The sequence below is a fragment of the Protopterus annectens genome, chromosome 9.part0, assembly GCF_019279795.1.
Source record: "Protopterus annectens isolate FY-2018-M chromosome 9.part0, PAN1.0, whole genome shotgun sequence".
Lineage (NCBI taxonomy): Eukaryota > Metazoa > Chordata > Ceratodontiformes > Protopteridae > Protopterus > Protopterus annectens.
Genome location: NC_056743.1, coordinates 671,931,475 through 671,950,559, shown reverse-complemented (window position 1 = coordinate 671,950,559; position 19,085 = coordinate 671,931,475). Strand labels below are relative to the sequence as shown.

Below are 19,085 nucleotides of genomic sequence, written 5' to 3'. Positions count from 1 at the left end.
CCACCCCATCCTTAATGCCTAAAGTAATGACAGAGCTGTCCTTGAATCTCTCTATTCAGCTTTTCTTGTTTCATTGCTGTCTCCAGGCAGAATGGCATGAATTCTTTGCACTATCACTGTTCACAGACAACCATAATATACTAACAGGATTAAAAATTTTAAATTTTCTGATAATCTCTGCCTGCCCTATATCAAGAAAGTAGAGTGAATCAGTGCCCAAACAAAGTGCTTTGTGTAGCTAGGATAGGGCGAAGGGGCACCGACCTGTGCGCAAAGTGTTAGGGACCATGATGGGCTGATCCTGATTGCTTTTCAGTACATTCCAGCATTTAGAAATGAATGTTGGTATTACTTTTGTAGTCAAACTTGAGTGCTGCAGCACTCCGTGTATGTAAAATCAGAGCAGCTGCTTGCTGTAAATGTATTGAGCAGTTTCCTGCAGTTTAAAAGAAGAGAGTTTGAGAAGAGCTTTTTGGGGGATGTAAAATTGGGAAATGGCACTGAGCAAAAAAATAGCTAGCTATACCTGTGCCCAAGCAGAGTCTCTGTAAATGGGCTGATTCAGGACTTACTCCACTACGGAGCTGGCATACATTCAGCTTTCAAAAATTCGTTATGCAGGAAGTTGAACTTTTGTTGACACTTTTCTCCAGACATTACAAGGGGATATTTAGTTTTATAAGTATGGTTGCATTTATCAGTGCTGTAGCCCGTCATGCATGCCTGGGGTGAGGAACCTACTTGAGTTTTTTCAGTTTCAGTGCATTATGCATATATTACATTTTATTCATTTATTTACATTTTGTTGACCGGATTAGTCCTCCTGGGACTTGTTCATTTTTAGAGGGAACTTAGGCCCTGGGAAAACAAAGCAACAGATTTGGTTTTCAGGATAATTCATCAATTGAAATGCAGTACGTTTGAATGGTTGGTAGCAAAAATAAAGTTCAGTAGCAGAAGCAAGATATGACTGTCAGCAGTATAGCAGGTGGTATCAAAGAAATTATTGAAGCTGCAAATATTAACAGAATACTTGGGCAGTGTAAGTATAAATAACAGTAGGTGTTTGAGGTAGCACAAAGCAACTGAAACTGACTTAAGCTTCCCTTGTATTATTAGCGGATTGTGAGTAAGAATAAAGCTGCTTGAAAATGTGTGGTATGGGCTAGTCTTGAAGACTACATTGATGAGGAGGCATGGGGAAAAGAGTACAGACTGAGTACGGACTGAGTAGAAGAGGAAGAATAGAAAATGCAAAACCAGCTCCAAGGAAATTTCACAAATGAAAAACACCTTGTTGGCATGCTCACAACTTGAAAATGGCTAGCAAGTAAACAAACAAGAGTACAAAACTGCTTAACGCTTTCATTCCAGTTTACTTTTACACACAAAGAACTTCAGAAAATAATTTACATTTCTTTAAAGCTATGGTAAATTTAAAAAGCCCTCCAAAATGCCTTACCTAATCATTTGCAGCCAGTGACATTTCCTGTTGTGAAGTCACATCTCTTCCTTAAAAGTACAACACCGTAATACATCTTAAGAATGAAACCTAACTAAAAAAGCTTTAACTTTAAAAGACGTTTAACCTTCATGTGCACTTTGAGCCCTGAAAAACCAATAGGCCCTTAGGAAGGCTTGGCACTTAAACTCTCTAACTTATAAAACCTTATTACAGCTCTCAACACAATGCAAGTCTCTTACTTGTTCTGAAACTGAAAGACGAAGTTTTATAAAACCTACACAGCTGAGACTATGTTTAGCAAAAGAGTTAGTGACATCCTGATCTTTAATGGCCTTTAAATGTTCTGTAATCCTGGTCCTTAGTCTTCGTATACTTTTTCCAACATAGAAAGAATTGCATGTGATACAACTTGCACAGTAAACAATAGTTTTGCTGTTATGGTTAGTTTTTTTTTTACTGCCAAACATTGCTGTAACCGTAGAGCATTGCACGTAGGACATGTGTCTAATTTACAATGCTGGGAAGGTATAAAGGCTTTGGTATGCTGGCCAGACATCATACTTGGGATATCCTACCAAGATAGCTTAACGAATACTGCATCAGTGAAAAGCAGGACATCTACTGTTATGGTAAGATCTTGCACAACTCTACTTTCTGATGGTTGCACCAGGTGGCCTATTTTGTCTTGGGGGAGGGATCTCTGGACTTGTTATGTAAATTTCTTGCCAGCTAGAATGATTAGTAATTTAAGATGTTCATGATGTTCTTCATCTCACATTGCTGCAGTCCTTACACTTGGGTAGTCCGCTGTCCTCGGTCGGCCCGAATAACAAAGTATAAGGCTGACGTCGGTCAAGGCGCATTTGACTGACATCAGGACGTCAGGGTACAAATGCGCATGACCGACGTCATATCCTCAGTCTTTTTTGCCGCATGGTCCGATGCAGAAGCAGTATTGCAAGTGCCGGTTGGCGTTCTGAAATTTTTCGATTCCGGAGTTTCAGACCGAGTCAAAGTTGGCTAAGTACCCCGTTGGGGAATATTTTAGTTTTTTCTTGCCTCAGTGGTTTACCGGATGTCAGAAAAAGTGAATAATTGTATTTCTTGTGGGAAACAGATACGCATAGAGACTATCATACTTTGTGTATTCCTTGTTTAGGGCCTGAGCACGGCGTTGTTGGGTGTCGCTCTTGTGCTAGATTTAATAAGCGCACTATAAAGAGGAGATTAGATTGTGCCAGGTTAGTCTTTGGGAAGCGGTGCAATTATAAAATGCCGTCGGATGCTCCGGCGCCTGCTTCTTCAAGAAGCGCAAGGACAAAGGAGTGAAGCCTAGGCTAGAAGAACCGTCCGTGCGGACGCCGGTTCTTTAGAGGTGTCGGTGGAGCCGGTGGTTCCACCGGAGGTTTCTTTGGGATCCCAGGGAGAGACCTTGTTATTGCAGGATGTGGCCTCTCAGGAGGCAGGTCAGGGTGATGGGGCTTCTCAGGTTACTATACTCCCTCCCTGCCTAGGGTGGTTAGGCCCTCTCCTTCTGTTTCCAAGGCTTCTCCTAGAGGCAGGCCAGGTTTAGCTTCAGTTGGTGTCACCCCTAGTTCTTCTGGAACTGTGCCCAAGAAGCATATGCTTAAAATGGCAGAAGATTTGATTACTCTGATTAGGGGTTCTTTGCCCCCTCCTGATAAGAGACCTAGGGTGGAGCCTGAGCTAGGGAGTTTTGAGCAGGCTTCGGATGTTTCAGAGTCTTGACTGAAGACTTGCAGGAGTACTCTCCTTATTCTGATTCTGATGTGGATGATTCTACTCCTTCTGCTTCTCCTCCTGAGGATTTTTCTTTTTCAGAAACTCTTCATTCCATGAGGGAACATTTTAAGTGGGAAGGTCAGGACTTCTCTGATTCCAGGAAAAGGCTTAGGGAATTTTTGTTTTTACCCCAGCATAGGCCTTTAGCTATACCTCCTGTTTTGGATGTAGTGGAAGATGTTTTCACAGAGGCTTCTCTTAATCCTGATTCTTTGCCTCCTGCTCCTGTTAAACCGGATAGGTATTACAGGGTGCCTGAAGTTCATAAGTATCTTTTTAAGAGTCCTAGGGCAGACCCAGAAACTGTTAGCCAGGGGCCTAAAGGTGTTAAGGCTTCTGTTGTCAAGAATCCGGTTCCTGCAGATAAAGAAGCCAGGGCCTTGGATAGATGGGGAAAGAAAGTTTATACTTCTTCCACTCTAGCTATGAGGGCTTTGAATTGCCAGTTTCACATGTTAAAATACCAAAACTATCTCCTTTCACAGTTGAAGTCTAAGGTTGATGCTCTGGCGGAAGGTATTGATTGTAAAGAGTTACAAGATTTAGTACATGTTTCTGAACAGGTGGGTAAGCATTCTTTGCAATGTGGTTTTGATGCTGTACAGGCCTCGTCTAGGGTGGCTGCCACTGGGTCAGTTCTTCGCAGGCACGCCTGGCTGAGGGATCAAAATTTATCTGACCATGTTAAAACTAGGATTTTAGATGCTCCTTTACAATCTGATGTGTTGTTTGGTTCTCCTGTTGAGGCAGTTTTAAAGAAAATGGAAGACAAGGCTAAGTCTATGCAGACTGTTAAAGATTTTTTGCAGGTTCAGCCTCCAAAGTTTAGTAGAAATTGGCCTGCTAAAGGGTGGACGTATCCTTCTTATGATTCCCAGTCTAGGGGTAGATCTAGACGTGGTAGGGGCAGAGCTCAGGGCTCTTTCAGGCCTAGAACAGGGAGTTCTCCTGCACAGTCTTCAGGTGAGGGCAGGGGTCAGTCCTTTCGTAAACAGACCCAATGACCTACCTTTTCAGCTGCCAGAGCCTTCGCCTGGCAGCAACTTTGGGAGGAAGGTTGGCACTTTTCAAAGAAAATTGGAGTTTAATTACCCAAGACAGATGGGTATTGGATATCATACACCAAGGTTACAGGTTTTATTTCCATACCTTGCCTCCTTTCAGAGGCATGCCAGACGTTCCTCCTCAACAAAGAATAGAGGCTCACAAGCAAATTTCTCTGTTACTTCAACTAGGGGCCATACAGCCGGTCCCTATGCCAGAAGTGGGCCTAGGATTTTATTCTCGCCTGTTCCTAGTACCAAAGAAGGGGAACACGTGGAGACCAATTTTGGATTTATCTATCCTCAACACTTATCTGGACATTCCCAAGTTCAAAATGTTGACGTTACAACAGCTTTTACCTCTGCTGGGCAAAGATCATTGGATGGTAACTTTGGATCTCAAGGAGGCTTACCTTCATGTTCCTATCAGACTAAGTTGCAGGAAGTATCTGCGTTTTCGAGCTGGGACTTCTCACTATCAGTTCTCTGCATTGCCCTTTGGCTTATCTACTGTGCCCAGAGTGTTCACGAAAGTTCTGGCTCCAGTGATAGCTTTCTCCAGGCTAAAAGGAATACAGATCTATCCTTATTTGGACGATTGCCTGATTCTGGCTCAAGGAAGGGAAGAGCTTCTTCATCATTTGGAATATGTGATAGCAGTGCTAAGATGCCTGGGGTATTCTGTGAACGAAATAAAGTCCAGTCTAGTACCCTCTCAGGACATGTGCTTTCTGGGTGTAAGACTGAATACAGCATCCCAGATGGCCTTTTTAACCCCGGACAAACAAAAGAGTCTTTCCCTTTACTTCCATCAACTATCTCATCAGTCCGGGCTGACTGCAAGGACAGTCCTTCAAGCCTTAGGGTTCATGGCATCTTGTATTCTGGTGCTTCCCAATGCCAAACTGCATATGAGGAAGCTGCAATGGTATCTCAAAATGTATGGACACAGCACTGCCAGGATCTGGACACTGTCATTCAAATAATACCTTGCATTCAAAAGGAATTTTTGTGGTGGGCTCAGGAATGTCACCTAAACAAGGGACTCTCTGTGACCCGGCCAGAGGCGAGTCAGATTTTAACGACAGATGCCTCAGACAAAGCTTGGGGAGCTCTTCTAAATGGAAAGTGGATACAAGACAAGTGGCCTGCCAGACTACAACATCTACATATCAACCTGAAGGAGATGTTAGCAGTCCAGTTTGCATTAATAGCTTTCAAGGATTTACTTCTTCCAGGGCAGGTGTTGATTCTAACAGACAACACAACTGTCATGTGGTACATCAACAAGCAAGGGGAACACATTCTTATCCTCTATGCAGGCAAGCAATGATTTTGTGGGAGACTGCTCTCAGTTTACAGCTCAATCTTCAGGCAAGGTTTCTGCCAGGAGCACAGAACTCCTTAGCAGATGTGTTGAGCAGACAATTATGGATCCCCACGAGTGGAAATTGGATCCTCATGTATTTCAGAAATTGACAGTGTCATGGGGAACTCCAGACATAGATCTGTTCGCTTCTCCACTAAACCATCAGCTGCCAAAGTTTTGCACAAAAAGGTTTCATCCCACGGCTTGGAAAGTGGATGCTCTTTCTTTCAATTGGAGCAATCTTCATGTGTATGCCTTTCCACCTCTGCCTCTCCTCCCAAAGGTACTTCTAAAGGTCAGACAGGACAAGCCACGGATGATTTTAATAGCTCCAGATTGGCCTCGACAGCACTGGTACCCATTACTGAGAAGTCTGGTACGGAAGCCTCCATGGCCTTTGCCTTGATTCCACACCTGTTGTCACAGGAGGACAGCCATTTGCTCAATGTCAAACTTCACTCTCTTCACCTAACAGCCTGGCATATTCTGTTTTGAACCATAGAGGGTCTCAACTTCCACAACAAGTTTTGAATGTGATTTTGGAAGCTAGAAGGCCTAGTACAAGGAAAGTGTACGCAGATAAATGGAAGAGATTTTTATTTTGGAGTGCAGCAAAGGATTTTGATGTTTCTGAGCCTAATTTAAGTGTGGCTCTTCAATCTCTTACTGAGTTACTGGACAAAGGTTTGTCCTTCTCTTCTATTAAGGTTCATGCTGCAGCAATTTCAGCTCACTATGAATGTGACCCTCCATTGTTTTCTCATCCTTTGTTCAAGCAATTTCTTAGAGGGGCAAAGAATATAAGACCCCACGTAGAGCTCCTACTCCTGCTTGGGATCTCAATTTTGTGTTGGAGAAACTCACTCTACAACCTTTTGAGCCTGCAGCTACTTCTGAGTTGAAATATTTATCATGGAAGACTGCCTTTTGTTGGCCATTACCTCTGCAAGAAGGGTTTCTGAATTACAGGCCCTTATGGCGGTTGAGCCTTTCTTGATTTTCCATAAGGATAGGGTATCTTTGCACTAATCCTTCCTTTATGCCTAAGGTGGTTTCTAGTGTGGCTTTAAACCAAACTATTCATTTGCCTACTTTTTATGCAAATCCCCAAAATAAAGGGGAAAAGATTTTGCACACTTTAGATGTACACAGGCAGTTGCGATATTATTTGGACAGAACTAAAGGGTTCAGGCAGTCTCAGCAGTTGTTTGTTTCTTTTGCTTTGAGTTCTCAGGGCAAGCCTGTGTCAAAACAAACTATTTCTAAGTGGATTGGGTTTTGCATTGCTTTCTGTTATTCCCATCATGGCAAGGAGATTCCAGCTGGGATTAGGCCTCATTCCACTAGGGCTACTGCCACTTCAACAGCCTTTTTGAGGGGAGTGGCAACCAAGGATATTTTGGAGGCAGCTACTTGGAGCTCAGTGCATACTTTCTCTAGGCATTATCACCTGCCACTTTACTCTAAATCCAGGGCTGGTTTTGCCACTGCTGTTTTGCAGGGCATTTTGGCAGCTCCTGCTTCCTTGTAGTTTGGCCATCCTCCCTTACCTCTGCTTTGGGATTCTACCCAAGTGTAAGGACTGCAGCAATGTGAGATGAAGAACATAGTACAGTTTTGTACCTACCATAAATGTAGATGTTCGAAGATCCACATTGCTGCAGTCCAATTTACCCTCCCTCCTTCCCCTCTGTAGTTAGAGGTGGATGTCCTTTATGGATGCATCTGCAGTCATAACAACTGGGTTGTCCTGTCGTCAGGCAGCCCTTCGGTCGGCCGGATTCCAAAGTCTGGGTCCGGCTTCGGCTGATGTCGCACTTCACCCGATGTCATCTCTGTTGGTCTTCGGGTATAAAGGCATCAGCCGACGCCATTTTCCTCAGTCTTTCTTGCCGCGTGGCGCCCGAAGCAGAAGCTGTTCGCAAGTGCCGGTCGGTCAGATCCAGAGATTACTACTTCCGAATACTACTTCGAAGACTTCTAAAAGCTAAGTACCCCGTTGGGGACTCTTTCTTGCCTCAGCCGATGTCAGAAAAAGTCAATAACTGTTTAACTTGTGGGAAACAAATACCTCATAAAGATTTCCACTCTTACTGTTTGCCTTGTTTAGGCCCAGACCACGACGTAGCAGCCTGTTCAGCCTGTGCCTCATTCAACCGACGAACGCTTAGGCGCCGGAGTTTGCTGAACAGTTTTTCGGCTCAGATTTTGCGTACATTATGCCGCCGGATGCTCCGACTGCCCAGATTGTTGAAAAACGCAAAGAAAAAGACCGACACTCGCGGTCCGCGGTTTCGCCAAAACCATGGTTAAGCAAACGCATGAGTGTCTCTGTTTCGGCCGAAACCGAGAAAACTGATCAAAGCACAGCTGAATCAATGACTACTACTGAGGCTCCTGCTACCTTACTTGAAACGGCCTCAGAAATCTTACCTACAGTGGTTACTAGTGACTTATCAGACACCATCCCTTTGGATGTCTCTACCCCAGCACGTGGTGCTGCTAGGCCTCCTGCAGCCATGTCTGTTAAGGCCTTTGCCAGGGCTAAAGCAGCCAAATCTACTAAATCAGTGCCTGTTAAGCCCCCCTCTACTAGGCCCACTTCTATCTCACAAATGCTTACTCTGGCAGAGGATTTAATATCCTTAATTAGGGGATCTCAATCTCACCCAGACAGGGCCTCTCAGCCCCCAGAAAACAGACCTAGAGCAGAGCCCCGAGCCTGTGTCCTCTGATGATTCCGCGGAGGACTCTGATATTACAGACCAGCCAGAGGCTCATTTCTCCAATTATGAAGACTCAGATGCTGAAGAATCCATTCCAGCTGCTTCTCCACCAGAAGAATTCTCCTTTGGAGAAACCTTACATGCCATGCGAGAACAATTCCAATGGCAGGAACAGGATTTCTCAGATTCCAGAAAGACTTAGGACTTTTCTGCACCTACCACAACACAGGCCTTTAGCTATACCTCCTGTCCTCTCTGTTGTGGACGATGCATTTAATGATGTCTGCTCTGCACCAGATTCCTTACCTCCAGCCCCTGTCAAACCAGACAGATTTTACAGGGTTCCAGACACTCATCACCACTTATACAAGGCCCCACTTGCAGACCCGAAACCATATCCCAGGGGCCTAAGGCAGCAGCCTCGACCACAGCAAAAAACCCTATTCCTTCTCAAAGGGAAGCCAGGTCTTTAGACAGATGGGGAAAAAAGGTTTACACCTCCGCTACTCTCTCAGCTAGAGCTTTAAATTGTCAGTTTCACATGATACAATACCAAGAGTTTATGCTTGATCAGTTAACTAAAAAGCTATCCTCTGATGACTCTATAGATAAGAAATATATATTAGAAATGGTAAATAACATACAACAGGTTAGTAACCATTCCTTAAAATGTGGCTATGATGCACTGGAGGCTTCATTTAGATCAGCCATGACTGGCACAGTGATAAGAAGACATGCATGGCTGAAGGAACAGGCCTTACCGGATCATGTTAAAGCTAAGTTATTAGATGCACCTATGGATAAGGCCAGTTTGTTTGGTACACCTGCCCAGCAGGTAATGAAGAAAATGGAAGAAAAGGCAAAATCTGTACAAACCGTTAAAGATTTCTTGCAGGTTCAACCCCCAAGGTTTAGCAGGAACTGGCCTGCCAAAAATTGGTCCTTTCCTGACTCCACAAGATCCCAAAGGGGCAGGAATAGACGTCCCAGAGGCAGAAATCAATCCAGAGGGGGTGCCTACAGAGGACGACAGTGGCAAGGTAATAACAGAGGCACAGACACAGCCACTGCCACTACAACAGCACAGTGACTTGATTCTAACTCCGCCTACCAGGGAACAAATAGCAGCACCATTAGGCGGAAAATTAACTTTATTTTCGAAAAACTGGCACTATATCACAAAAGACAAGTGGATTCTGCAAACCATAGACCAAGGATACCGGTTCCACTTCCACACTTTACCAGTCAAAAGAGGAATGCCAAACCTGCCTCCAAATCAAAAAACAGAAGCTCTACAGCAGATAATGCAACTAACAAAGATGAGAGCTGTGGAAAAAGTGCCAGTAACAGAACAAGGCAAAGGATTCTACTCCAGACTATTCCTAGTTCCAAGAAAGGAAAAAAGCTGGAGACCTATTCTCGACCTGTCCATCTTAAATACATACATCATTGTCCCAAAATTCAAAATGCTGACCCTCCAGCAACTTCTTCCCATGCTGGGCAAGGAGTGCTGGCTGGTAACTCTAGATCTCAAGGAGGCATACCTGCACGTCCCCATACGACCAATTTGCAGAAGATACCTCAGATTTCTTGCAGGATCAGAGCACTATCAATTCTCAGCATTGCCCTTTGGCTTATCTACTGCCCAGAGTATTCACAAAATGCCTGGCATCAGTAATCGCCCACTGCAGACTACAGGGAATCCAAATTTATCCATACCTGGACGACTGTCTGCTACAGTGGGACAACAAAAGCAAGCTGACAACAGATTTACAAAGGGTCATTTACTTGCTACAAGCACTGGGATACACAGTCAATTTACAAAAGTCAAGGCTGATACCATCCCAAACAAGGACATTCTTGGGCGGAATTGGACACAGTAAAACAAATGGCATTCCTAACTGCAGAAAAACAAAAGGAACTCCCTCTTTACTTCTTGGCACTAACAAAACAGAACAAGCTAACAGCAAGAAAAGTTCTACAGGCCTTGGGCTTCATGGCATCCTGCATAATCTTGGTTCCACATGCCAGACTACATATGAGAAAACTACAGTGGTACCTAAAGAATTTATGGTCCCAACACAGGCACAGCCTAGAAGCAGAAATTCCTCTAATCCCATGCCTAAAACAGGAGTTCCTATGGTGGGCTCAAGCATGCCAGTCAAATCCAGGCCTACCCTTTCACAACTATCAAGCAAGCCAAACCATCACAACAGACGCCTCAGACCTAGGATGGGGGGCTCACATGCTGGACAAATGCGTACAAGGATTGTGGACACAGGACCAGCTCCATTTGCACATCAACCTAAAAGAAATGCTGGCAGTAAAGCTGGCAATCCAAAAATTCAGACCATTCCTCATAGCAGGATATTTGATGATAAGGACAGACAACACCACAGTCATGTGGTACATCAACAAACAGGGAGGCACTCATTCATACCCCCTATGCAGAATGACTTTGGACCTTTGGAACCTGGCGCTCAGCTACAACATCCAGTTACAGGCAATATCCGTACCAGGAAAGGAGAATACTCTAGCAGACATGTTAAGCAGAACCACCTCGGATGCTCACGAATGGATGCTACACCCGGACATCTTCAAGGCCATCTCAAAGAAATGGGGAATGCCACAGATAGATCTATTCGCTTCCCCTCTCAATCACCAGCTCAAAAAATTCTGCACAAGGACGTTCCACCCACTTGCATGGAAAGTGGACTCGCTCTCCTTCAGCTGGAAAGGTCTGACAGCATATGCATTCCCACCTCTTCCCTTGATACACAAGGTACTACTAAAAATCAAGGAGGAACGTCCAAGGATAACCCTGATAGCTCCAAACTGGCCAAGACAACACTGGTACCCATTGCTGAGGAGCATGTCTCGGGACAAAATATGGCCAATAACCCTGATGCCTTTGATGTTAACCCAGAACAACTACAGCATCATGCATCCAAACCTAAAAACTTTGCAACTGACTGCATGGAACATCACATAGCATCAACTAATCCAGAGCTTTCCGCAGCAACAGCAGACCTGCAGCATCTATCGTGGAAAACTGCTTTCCTACTGGCAATAACCTCAGCAAGAAGGGTTTCTGAACTTCAGGCCCTAATGGCAGTACAACCCTTCCTAATCTTCCACCAAGATAGTGTGTCCATGAGGACTAATCCTACATTTATGCCTAAGGTGGTATCCAGAGTGTCTTTAAACCAGGCAATCCACCTACCTACCTTCTTCCCAAACCCACAAAACAGAGGGGAAAGAATGCTGCATACCTTGGATGTACATAGACAGCTACGCTACTACCCGGACAGAACAAAAAGTAACAGAAAAACCGACCAGCTGTTTGTAGCCTATGCAACAGGAAGGGAAGGAAAAGCGATTTCCAAACAGACAATCTCCAAATGGATAGGAAATTGCATACGATTCTGTTACTCCTTTCATGGAAAACCAATTCCACAGAACATAAGGCCTCATTCTACAAGGGCAACAGCCACTACCACAGCCTTCTTACGAGGAGTGGCAACCAAGGACATTATTGAGGCGGCTACTTGGACCTCCGTGCATACATTTGCCAAGCATTATAATTTACCTCTGTATTCCAGATCCCGAGCAGGGTTTGCCACTGCTGTACTGCAAGGGATCCTAACCACACCATAATCTATTCTTCCTCCTCCCGTAGTTGGCTATGGTATTCTACCCAGTTGTTATGACTGCAGATGCATCCATGAAGGACATAGTACAGTTTTGTACCTACCATAAATGTAGATGTCCGAACTGGATAGCATCTGCAGTCAGGATTACCCTCCCTCCTTCCCCTCTGTGGTACTCCTACGGTATTTACCCTCCTAATAGCTAGCTGGCGGGGGGGAGTCTCTTATGGTGTATTTGTTTGTATATATGTACATACCTGCTTATTTTTTGTGTTTGCCTTCTATCTTTTTGGAAACATTGGCATTTACCCAAAATTTAGCCTTCCAAGAGGGCAACTGGCATCTGGGGCAAGAAACACTGAGGAAAATGGCGTCGGCTGATGCCTTTATACCCGAAGACCAACAGAGATGACGTCGGGTGAAGTGCGACATCAGCCGAAGCCGGACCCGGACTTTGGAATCCGGCCGACCGAAGGGCTGCCTGACGACAGGAGAACCCAGTTGTTATGACTGCAGATGCTATCCAGTTCGGACATCTACATTTATGGTAGGTACAAAACTATACTTTGTGTGGGTTGGGTTGTAAATATTGTGTATATTGTATATATTGTACATATAATTGGTGCAAGGGTGGTTGGTTGGTTGTTTGCTGTCTTTTGGTTTTGACCTTTATTTTTAGGGTCTTCTGACATCTGGGGCAAGAAAAGACTGAGGATATGACGTCGGTCATGCGCATTTGTACCCTGACGTCCTGATGTCAGTCAAATGCGCCTTGACCGACGTCAGCCTTATACTTTGATATTCGAGCCGACCGAGGACAGCGGACTACCCAAGTGTAAGGACTGCAGCAATGTGGATCTTCGAACATCTACATTTATGGTAGGTACAAAACTGTACTTTCTTGTTGGTCTACCTCTGTCCACCTTGTACAGGTTAGAGGCCTAGCCATACTTGTTGATGGCTTCTTACCTCAAAAAGAACAAAAGCTGTCATGGATTACTCATTCTTAGCATATGAGCTTCTGGTTGACATATTTGGTGTGAGGTGGTAATATAACACTGCTCTGGAATTGTCTGAGTAGTCTTTGAGTGTGTGTAATTTGATCATTTACCTTTTGAGTAATATCCCAGGTATTAAATCAACAATAACCCAGTTATTTATGCACCTACAATTATGGTGAGTACGCTTTCACAAATGTAGTTTGTGCTGAGCAAATCATACACGTCTTTAGTATGATGGTATTTCATAACCCCTTTTTCTCATTTACCTGTCCTTTTTCTCAGCAGATCAATGTTGGAACCACTGTCACTATGACAGCCAATGGAGGTCGGTTTGCTCATACTGCAGGAACTGAAACAGAAACAACTCCGACACAGCAGTCACAGACTTCAACACTTGGAGAAACACAGAGCAGACCTCCAGAAGGACAAGCCCAAACACAAAGTCAGACAGTGCCTCCAGTGATACCACAGGTGTCCCAGACTGGCCACCCACGTATGATCCGAATCACCCATCAAACAGTGGAACCTGTTGTTATGATGCAGATGAACATACAAGGTGAGTATCTAGAAGTTTCTTCTGTACATGACTTTAAAGAAATGCTTTTAGATTCAAAAATCTTGCTAGATCTTCAAGAAGGGAATGTGAAGTCAGTTGATCATGTGCCCAAGACCATTTAGCATAGGCTACAGCAAAAGTGTTCTATTGAAACATGTAATGCTATGATAAGCTTGCTTACACAACTGCTTTTTTTTTTTATCTGCAGTATCTGTATCTGATTGTCTTGCTGTTTGTAATTATGCTTATGATTACTTTGTGAAACTCCAACACAGTCTGTAAAGTTTCATTTTTAACCATCATGATGAAGTCTGTCATTTTGTGCTCCCTGCCGCAAGAGTCACCGGCTACATTCTGAATGCAGTTTAATTATATAAAACATGTAGATTTTTAACTCATTACAGCCAAGTGCGCCTCCAGGTGTTTCTGTAGTTACCTCCTACTGTACCTGTAGGCATCAAATATTGCTTGTTCATGTTTTTGTTAATTCCAAAACCATGCTACATACATGGTATCAGAATATTTTATCTTGAAGCATACATGATGGCAAACACAACTGTATTGATATTTGTCAACGAGTGTTTGTTAGAAATGCAAGGTAATAATTTCATTTTTTGAAGGCTTAGGTCACACCGACTGGGAGTTAAAGGTGCACACTCAAAAGAGCTATATTGGAAGGAATGAGTTAATAATATGTGGAATAAGGCACCCTCAGTAATTATCTCAAAGGTTTCTGCATGTCAGAGTGAGGTTAAATCTCACTGTGACAAATTCTCCCAAAAATGCTGTCTCTTAACAGTAGTAAAGAACATTTTTTGATGTCCTTTCAAACTAGTTATGTAATCAAAATATACAGGCTTTCTTTAATAACTGTTAAATTTACAATCCCAGGTCTTTACTTCTATCAGTCCAGATTAATTGAAGTTTATCAGGGCACAATTTATCTAGTTTGTGTACAAGTACATTTCATTAGCCTTGCTTAGTTTACAGCCACAATGTAAATTCCACACATTACCCAAGGTGCATCTTGTTAACGAGTGTCCGCTTGACACTCAAGACTGTTAAATTGTTCTTTACAGCTTACCAGTCGATGCAGCAGGTTTTTTTTTTTTTTTTTTTTATCTTAGGGGTACTGTACGTATCAGTTTTGAACAGCAGACATTGCAAGAGCAATGTAACGAACATTTTCACAGCATACTTCTGGAGACAGTAGAGTGTCTTCAGTTGGAGACATGCGTGAATGGGCGTACCTTCGTTGAGGGTTGTGCATCAGGGCTGGCAACTCAGCACGTAAAAATCAGCTGCCAGTCATTAGCGGACCGGAGTTCCGCTGTGGCGACCCCTAACCGGGAAAAGCCGAAAGACACAACAACTTCTGGAGACAATTTTTTACTTCTCTGTTTTGCCTTTTATTTCCTGTAATTTTGGTTGGAATTCACTATGTATTTACAGCATTCTTCATTGTACCAGTCGTTTTAAATATTGTACCATACACATGGTACCCATCTCACATACACATGGTACCCATTTCATCTGTTTTCTAAGACCCATCATTGGTTGCTTGTTCTCATCTGTTTTCACAATGGAAGGCTGTCAGCAGATATGGCTATGCAGGGCAATTCTTTCCTAAAGGTTTCCACACTCAGTGCTATTTGTTAAGGTGTTGAATACTCTGTCAGTGTTAGTAACCTTTGTACAGAGATCAAGACAGCCACCAAAAGCGGAAATTTTAAAGCAGAGAATTAAAATATAAGCATTAAGGATTCTTTGATGGAGGAACTGATAATAGTGGGTGCATGAGACATCTTAGAACTATAAAGCTTTTCTCTATTGTGCTGTATAGAGTAGATGTGCTCCCTGGTTGTTTTTGAGATAGTTTTATGGATTGAGGCATTAAGGCATATCTTGATTAAAACATTTTGCCACTGTGAGTTGATAAAAGGTTTGGGAAATTAGATTTCATGATTCAGCCTGGTAGGAAATATAAAAATTAGGTGAGCAAGCAACATGGAGTCCACCTCTGAGTGCAGTGCAATTTTAGTGTGGTTAGTGAAGAGCAGGTACTAGAGCTGTCTGATTCCAAATCATCCAACTTCAAGATAAAGCAGCGATGGAAACACATTGAACTGACTTCCAGGGCACTTTTTGTAGTGATATCAGTGATGTAAACTTTTATCTTGCTAGTTGTATAGCAGAGAGTATTAAACGTGAAGTGGCAGCTAAAATATATTTGCATACACTGAGGCAGAATTATAGAGAGAGAATTTCCAGTTGAAGGGGAAATTAATTTATATTTACTGAATTGGAAATACTAGAGAAACAAGTTGATCTGATGTGGTCTTCATTTCCCCTCACAATAGGGTCTTGCATCTGATCTTTGGATCTGACTCAGCCACATTCTACAGACATGGATCAGACTCTCAGGCTCTTCCCTCTTACCCATAATGCGCTACACCCACCCATGTACCTCAGATCCCGTTTGCAGCTTAAGCGTCTGGACACAAGTCTTGTGCTGCCAAGCTGTGGGATAATTTCTTTCGGGATTTCTTGCTAAACACTTCCTAGATTATACTGTAAGTCCTCCCTCCTTTATTTATTCTGTGTGTGTGTGTGTGTGTGTGTGTGTGTGTGTGTGTGTGTGTGTGTGTGCTGATAGATACTTCCTGGAATATATATATTTTTTTTTAGCTAGTTCTGTCCTTCAACGTTACAACTTTAAGACTTGCCTCTAGTTTTAGTAGTGTCAGTAACCTTGATGTTCATCATGTTTCACTGTTGCAATCATTACTCTTGGGTTATCCTGCTGGCAGGCTACCCGCAGTCGGCCTGAATTCCAAAGTCTTGGTTTTGCATCGGTTGCTGTCACCTCTTCCCTGACGTCAGTGCACCAGGGGTATAAAAGATGCAGCTGACGCCATTTTCTTCAGTCTTTCTTGCCGCGCTGTGCCCGAAGCAAAAGCAGTTTGCAAGTGCCGGTCGGCCGACAACTGAGAGTTTCAAAATCGAATTTCAGATCCGAAGTCTTCATTAAAGCTAAGTACCCCATCGGGGAAACTTTTTTCTTGCTCCAGACCGATGTCAGAAAAAGTTAACAATTGTATTTCTTGTGGGAAGCAAATGCCTCATAAGGATTTTCATTCTTACTGTATTCCTTGTCCTGATCACGGCGTTGCTAGCTGTCAGTTTTGTGCTAGATTTAACCAACGCACTATTAAGCATCTGTACGATTTTGCCTTTCATTACTTTGGCCGAAGGTTTAATTATATAATGCCGTCGGAACAGCCAACGACCGGAGTTTACAAAAAGTGCAAAGAAAAGGACAGGCACCCGAGGTCCAAAACCAACAATGAGGCCCCCGCTAGGCCAGTGAGGCACTTTCGCAGCCTTTGACGCCCGCTACCTCAGAGCCACAGGCTGCTACCGACTCCCACGTGGAGCCAACTAGGCCTCTGGATACTCAAGGCATTGGACCCTCTGAAACTATTCCCTCAGATTGGTCCGGAGCCGCTGAGCAGGCATCGGCTTCTGAGGGTGTTTTCAGACCTACACAATTATATGTCAAGCCTACCTCGGCTTCAAACACTAAAACAGCTCTAAAGACAAAAACAAGTACAGCATTCTCCTGGACAGACTTCCATGCCTAAGAAACAGATGCTTAAAATGGCCAAAGACCTAATTACTTTGATCAGGGGTTCCCATCCCCCTCCTGATAAGAGGCTTAGGCAATAGACAGAATATGACTCCTCAGATCAGGTTTCAGTTTCCTCTGACTTGTCTTCTGAACAGGGGTACTCTTTTCCTCCCTATGAGGATTCTGATGCTGAAGAATCTATTCCTTCAGCCTCTCCTCCTGAGGATTATTCTTTTGGGGAAACGCTGCATACCATGAGGGAGCATTTTCACTGGGAGAGCCAAGATTATTCAGAATCTAAGAAAAAGCTCAGAGATTTTCTTCTGCTACCTCAGCACAGACCTCTTGCTATTTCACCTGTTCTAGACATTGTAGATGATGTATTTTCAGAGTCCGGCCTGTCTCCTTACTCTTTACCCCCTGCACCTGCCAAGCCAGACACTATAGGGTTCCAGACTCTCATAAATTTCTCTATAAAAACCCTGCTGCTGACCCAGAAATTATATCTCAGGGTCCCAAAAGGGGTCAAGGCTTCCACTGCAAAAAACCTTGTCCCCTCTGATAGGGATTCTAAGGCACTTTTCAGATGAGGGAAAAAGTTTACACTTCTGCTACCTTGGCTGGAAGGGCTTTAAATTGTCAGTTTCATATGCTTAAATATCGGCAATATTTAATGTCACTGCTTAAACAGAAAATGTTGACAAATTCTGAATGTTCTGTTAACAAGGAAATGCAGGATTTATTGCATGCAGCTGAACAAGTGGGAAAGCATACTTTGCAATGTGGTTTTGATTCACTGGAGGCCTCATGCAGGGCCGCAATTACGGGTTCTGTCATTAGAAGGAATGCTTGGTTAAAGGAACAGAATCTGCCTGATCATGTTAAAGCAAAATTATTGGATGCTCCATTACAGCATGATACTTTGTTTGGTGTTAAAGCAGAAGAGGTGTTGAAGAAAATGGAGGATAAAGCGAAATCCATGCAGACAGTTGAGGATTTCTTACAGGTACAGCCACCCAGATTTAGCAGGAACGGGCCTACAAAGAATTGGTCCTTTCCAGTGTCAGACAGGCCACAAAGAGGCAGATACAGACGCCCCAGAGGCAGATCCCAGCCCCAAGGCTCATACAGGCCTAAAGAATGGGGTGCTTCTACCTCCAAAAGCGGAGAGGACAAATCACAACCATACAGGAAACAGTCCCAATTACTTTCCTCTGCCAGAACCAAGCACTTATCTTTTGGCAGCCCCCTTAGGGGGAAAACTAGCATTTTTTTCACCAAATTGGCACATGATTACTCAGGACAAATGGGTCTTGAACATAGTGTCTCAGGGCTACAAGTTCCACTTTCACACCCTGCCAAGAGCAAAAGGTATGCCAGACCTGCCACACAATCAATGGGCAGTGGCACAAAAGCAAGTTTCATCCCTCATGGACATGAGGGCCATTCAGCACGTACCACAAGAGCAGGGACAAGGATTTTACTCGAGACTTTTCCTGGTGCCCAGAAAGGGCAAAGCCTGGAAACCAATACTGGACCCGTATATTCTAAAACTTTTCTGGACGTTCCAAAATTCAAAATGTTGACTCTGCAGCAGCTACTTCCCATGCTGGGCAAGAAGGCTTGGCTTGTTACTTTGGACCTGAAAGAGGCATACCTGCATGTCCTATTCAGACAATCTTGCAGAAGATGCCTCAGATTCATAGCTGGCTCAATGCACTACCAATTCTCTGCACTGCCCTTTGGCTTATCTACTACGCCCAGGGTCTTCACCAATTGCCTGGCACCAGTAATTGCATTTTTCAGACACAGAGGAATTCAAATATATCCTTACTTGGTCA

At 43.7% G+C, this 19,085-nt stretch overlaps 1 protein-coding gene across 6 annotated transcripts in view; it reads left to right on the top strand.

Annotated features, from left to right (window-relative positions):
• The window catches only part of BAG6 (BAG cochaperone 6), a 2,260,316-nt gene that overhangs the window by 477,725 nt on the left and 1,763,506 nt on the right, over positions 1-19,085 (top strand). For 4 of the 6 annotated variants that reach the window (XM_044083264.1, XM_044083262.1, XM_044083263.1 and 1 more), the window contains one exon: positions 13,340-13,613. In XM_044083264.1, the coding sequence (XP_043939199.1) occupies positions 13,340-13,613 (274 nt within the window). The remainder of the gene's footprint in view (positions 1-13,339; positions 13,614-19,085) is intronic. The other 2 variants (XM_044083261.1, XM_044083265.1) reach the window with 1 other exon arrangement.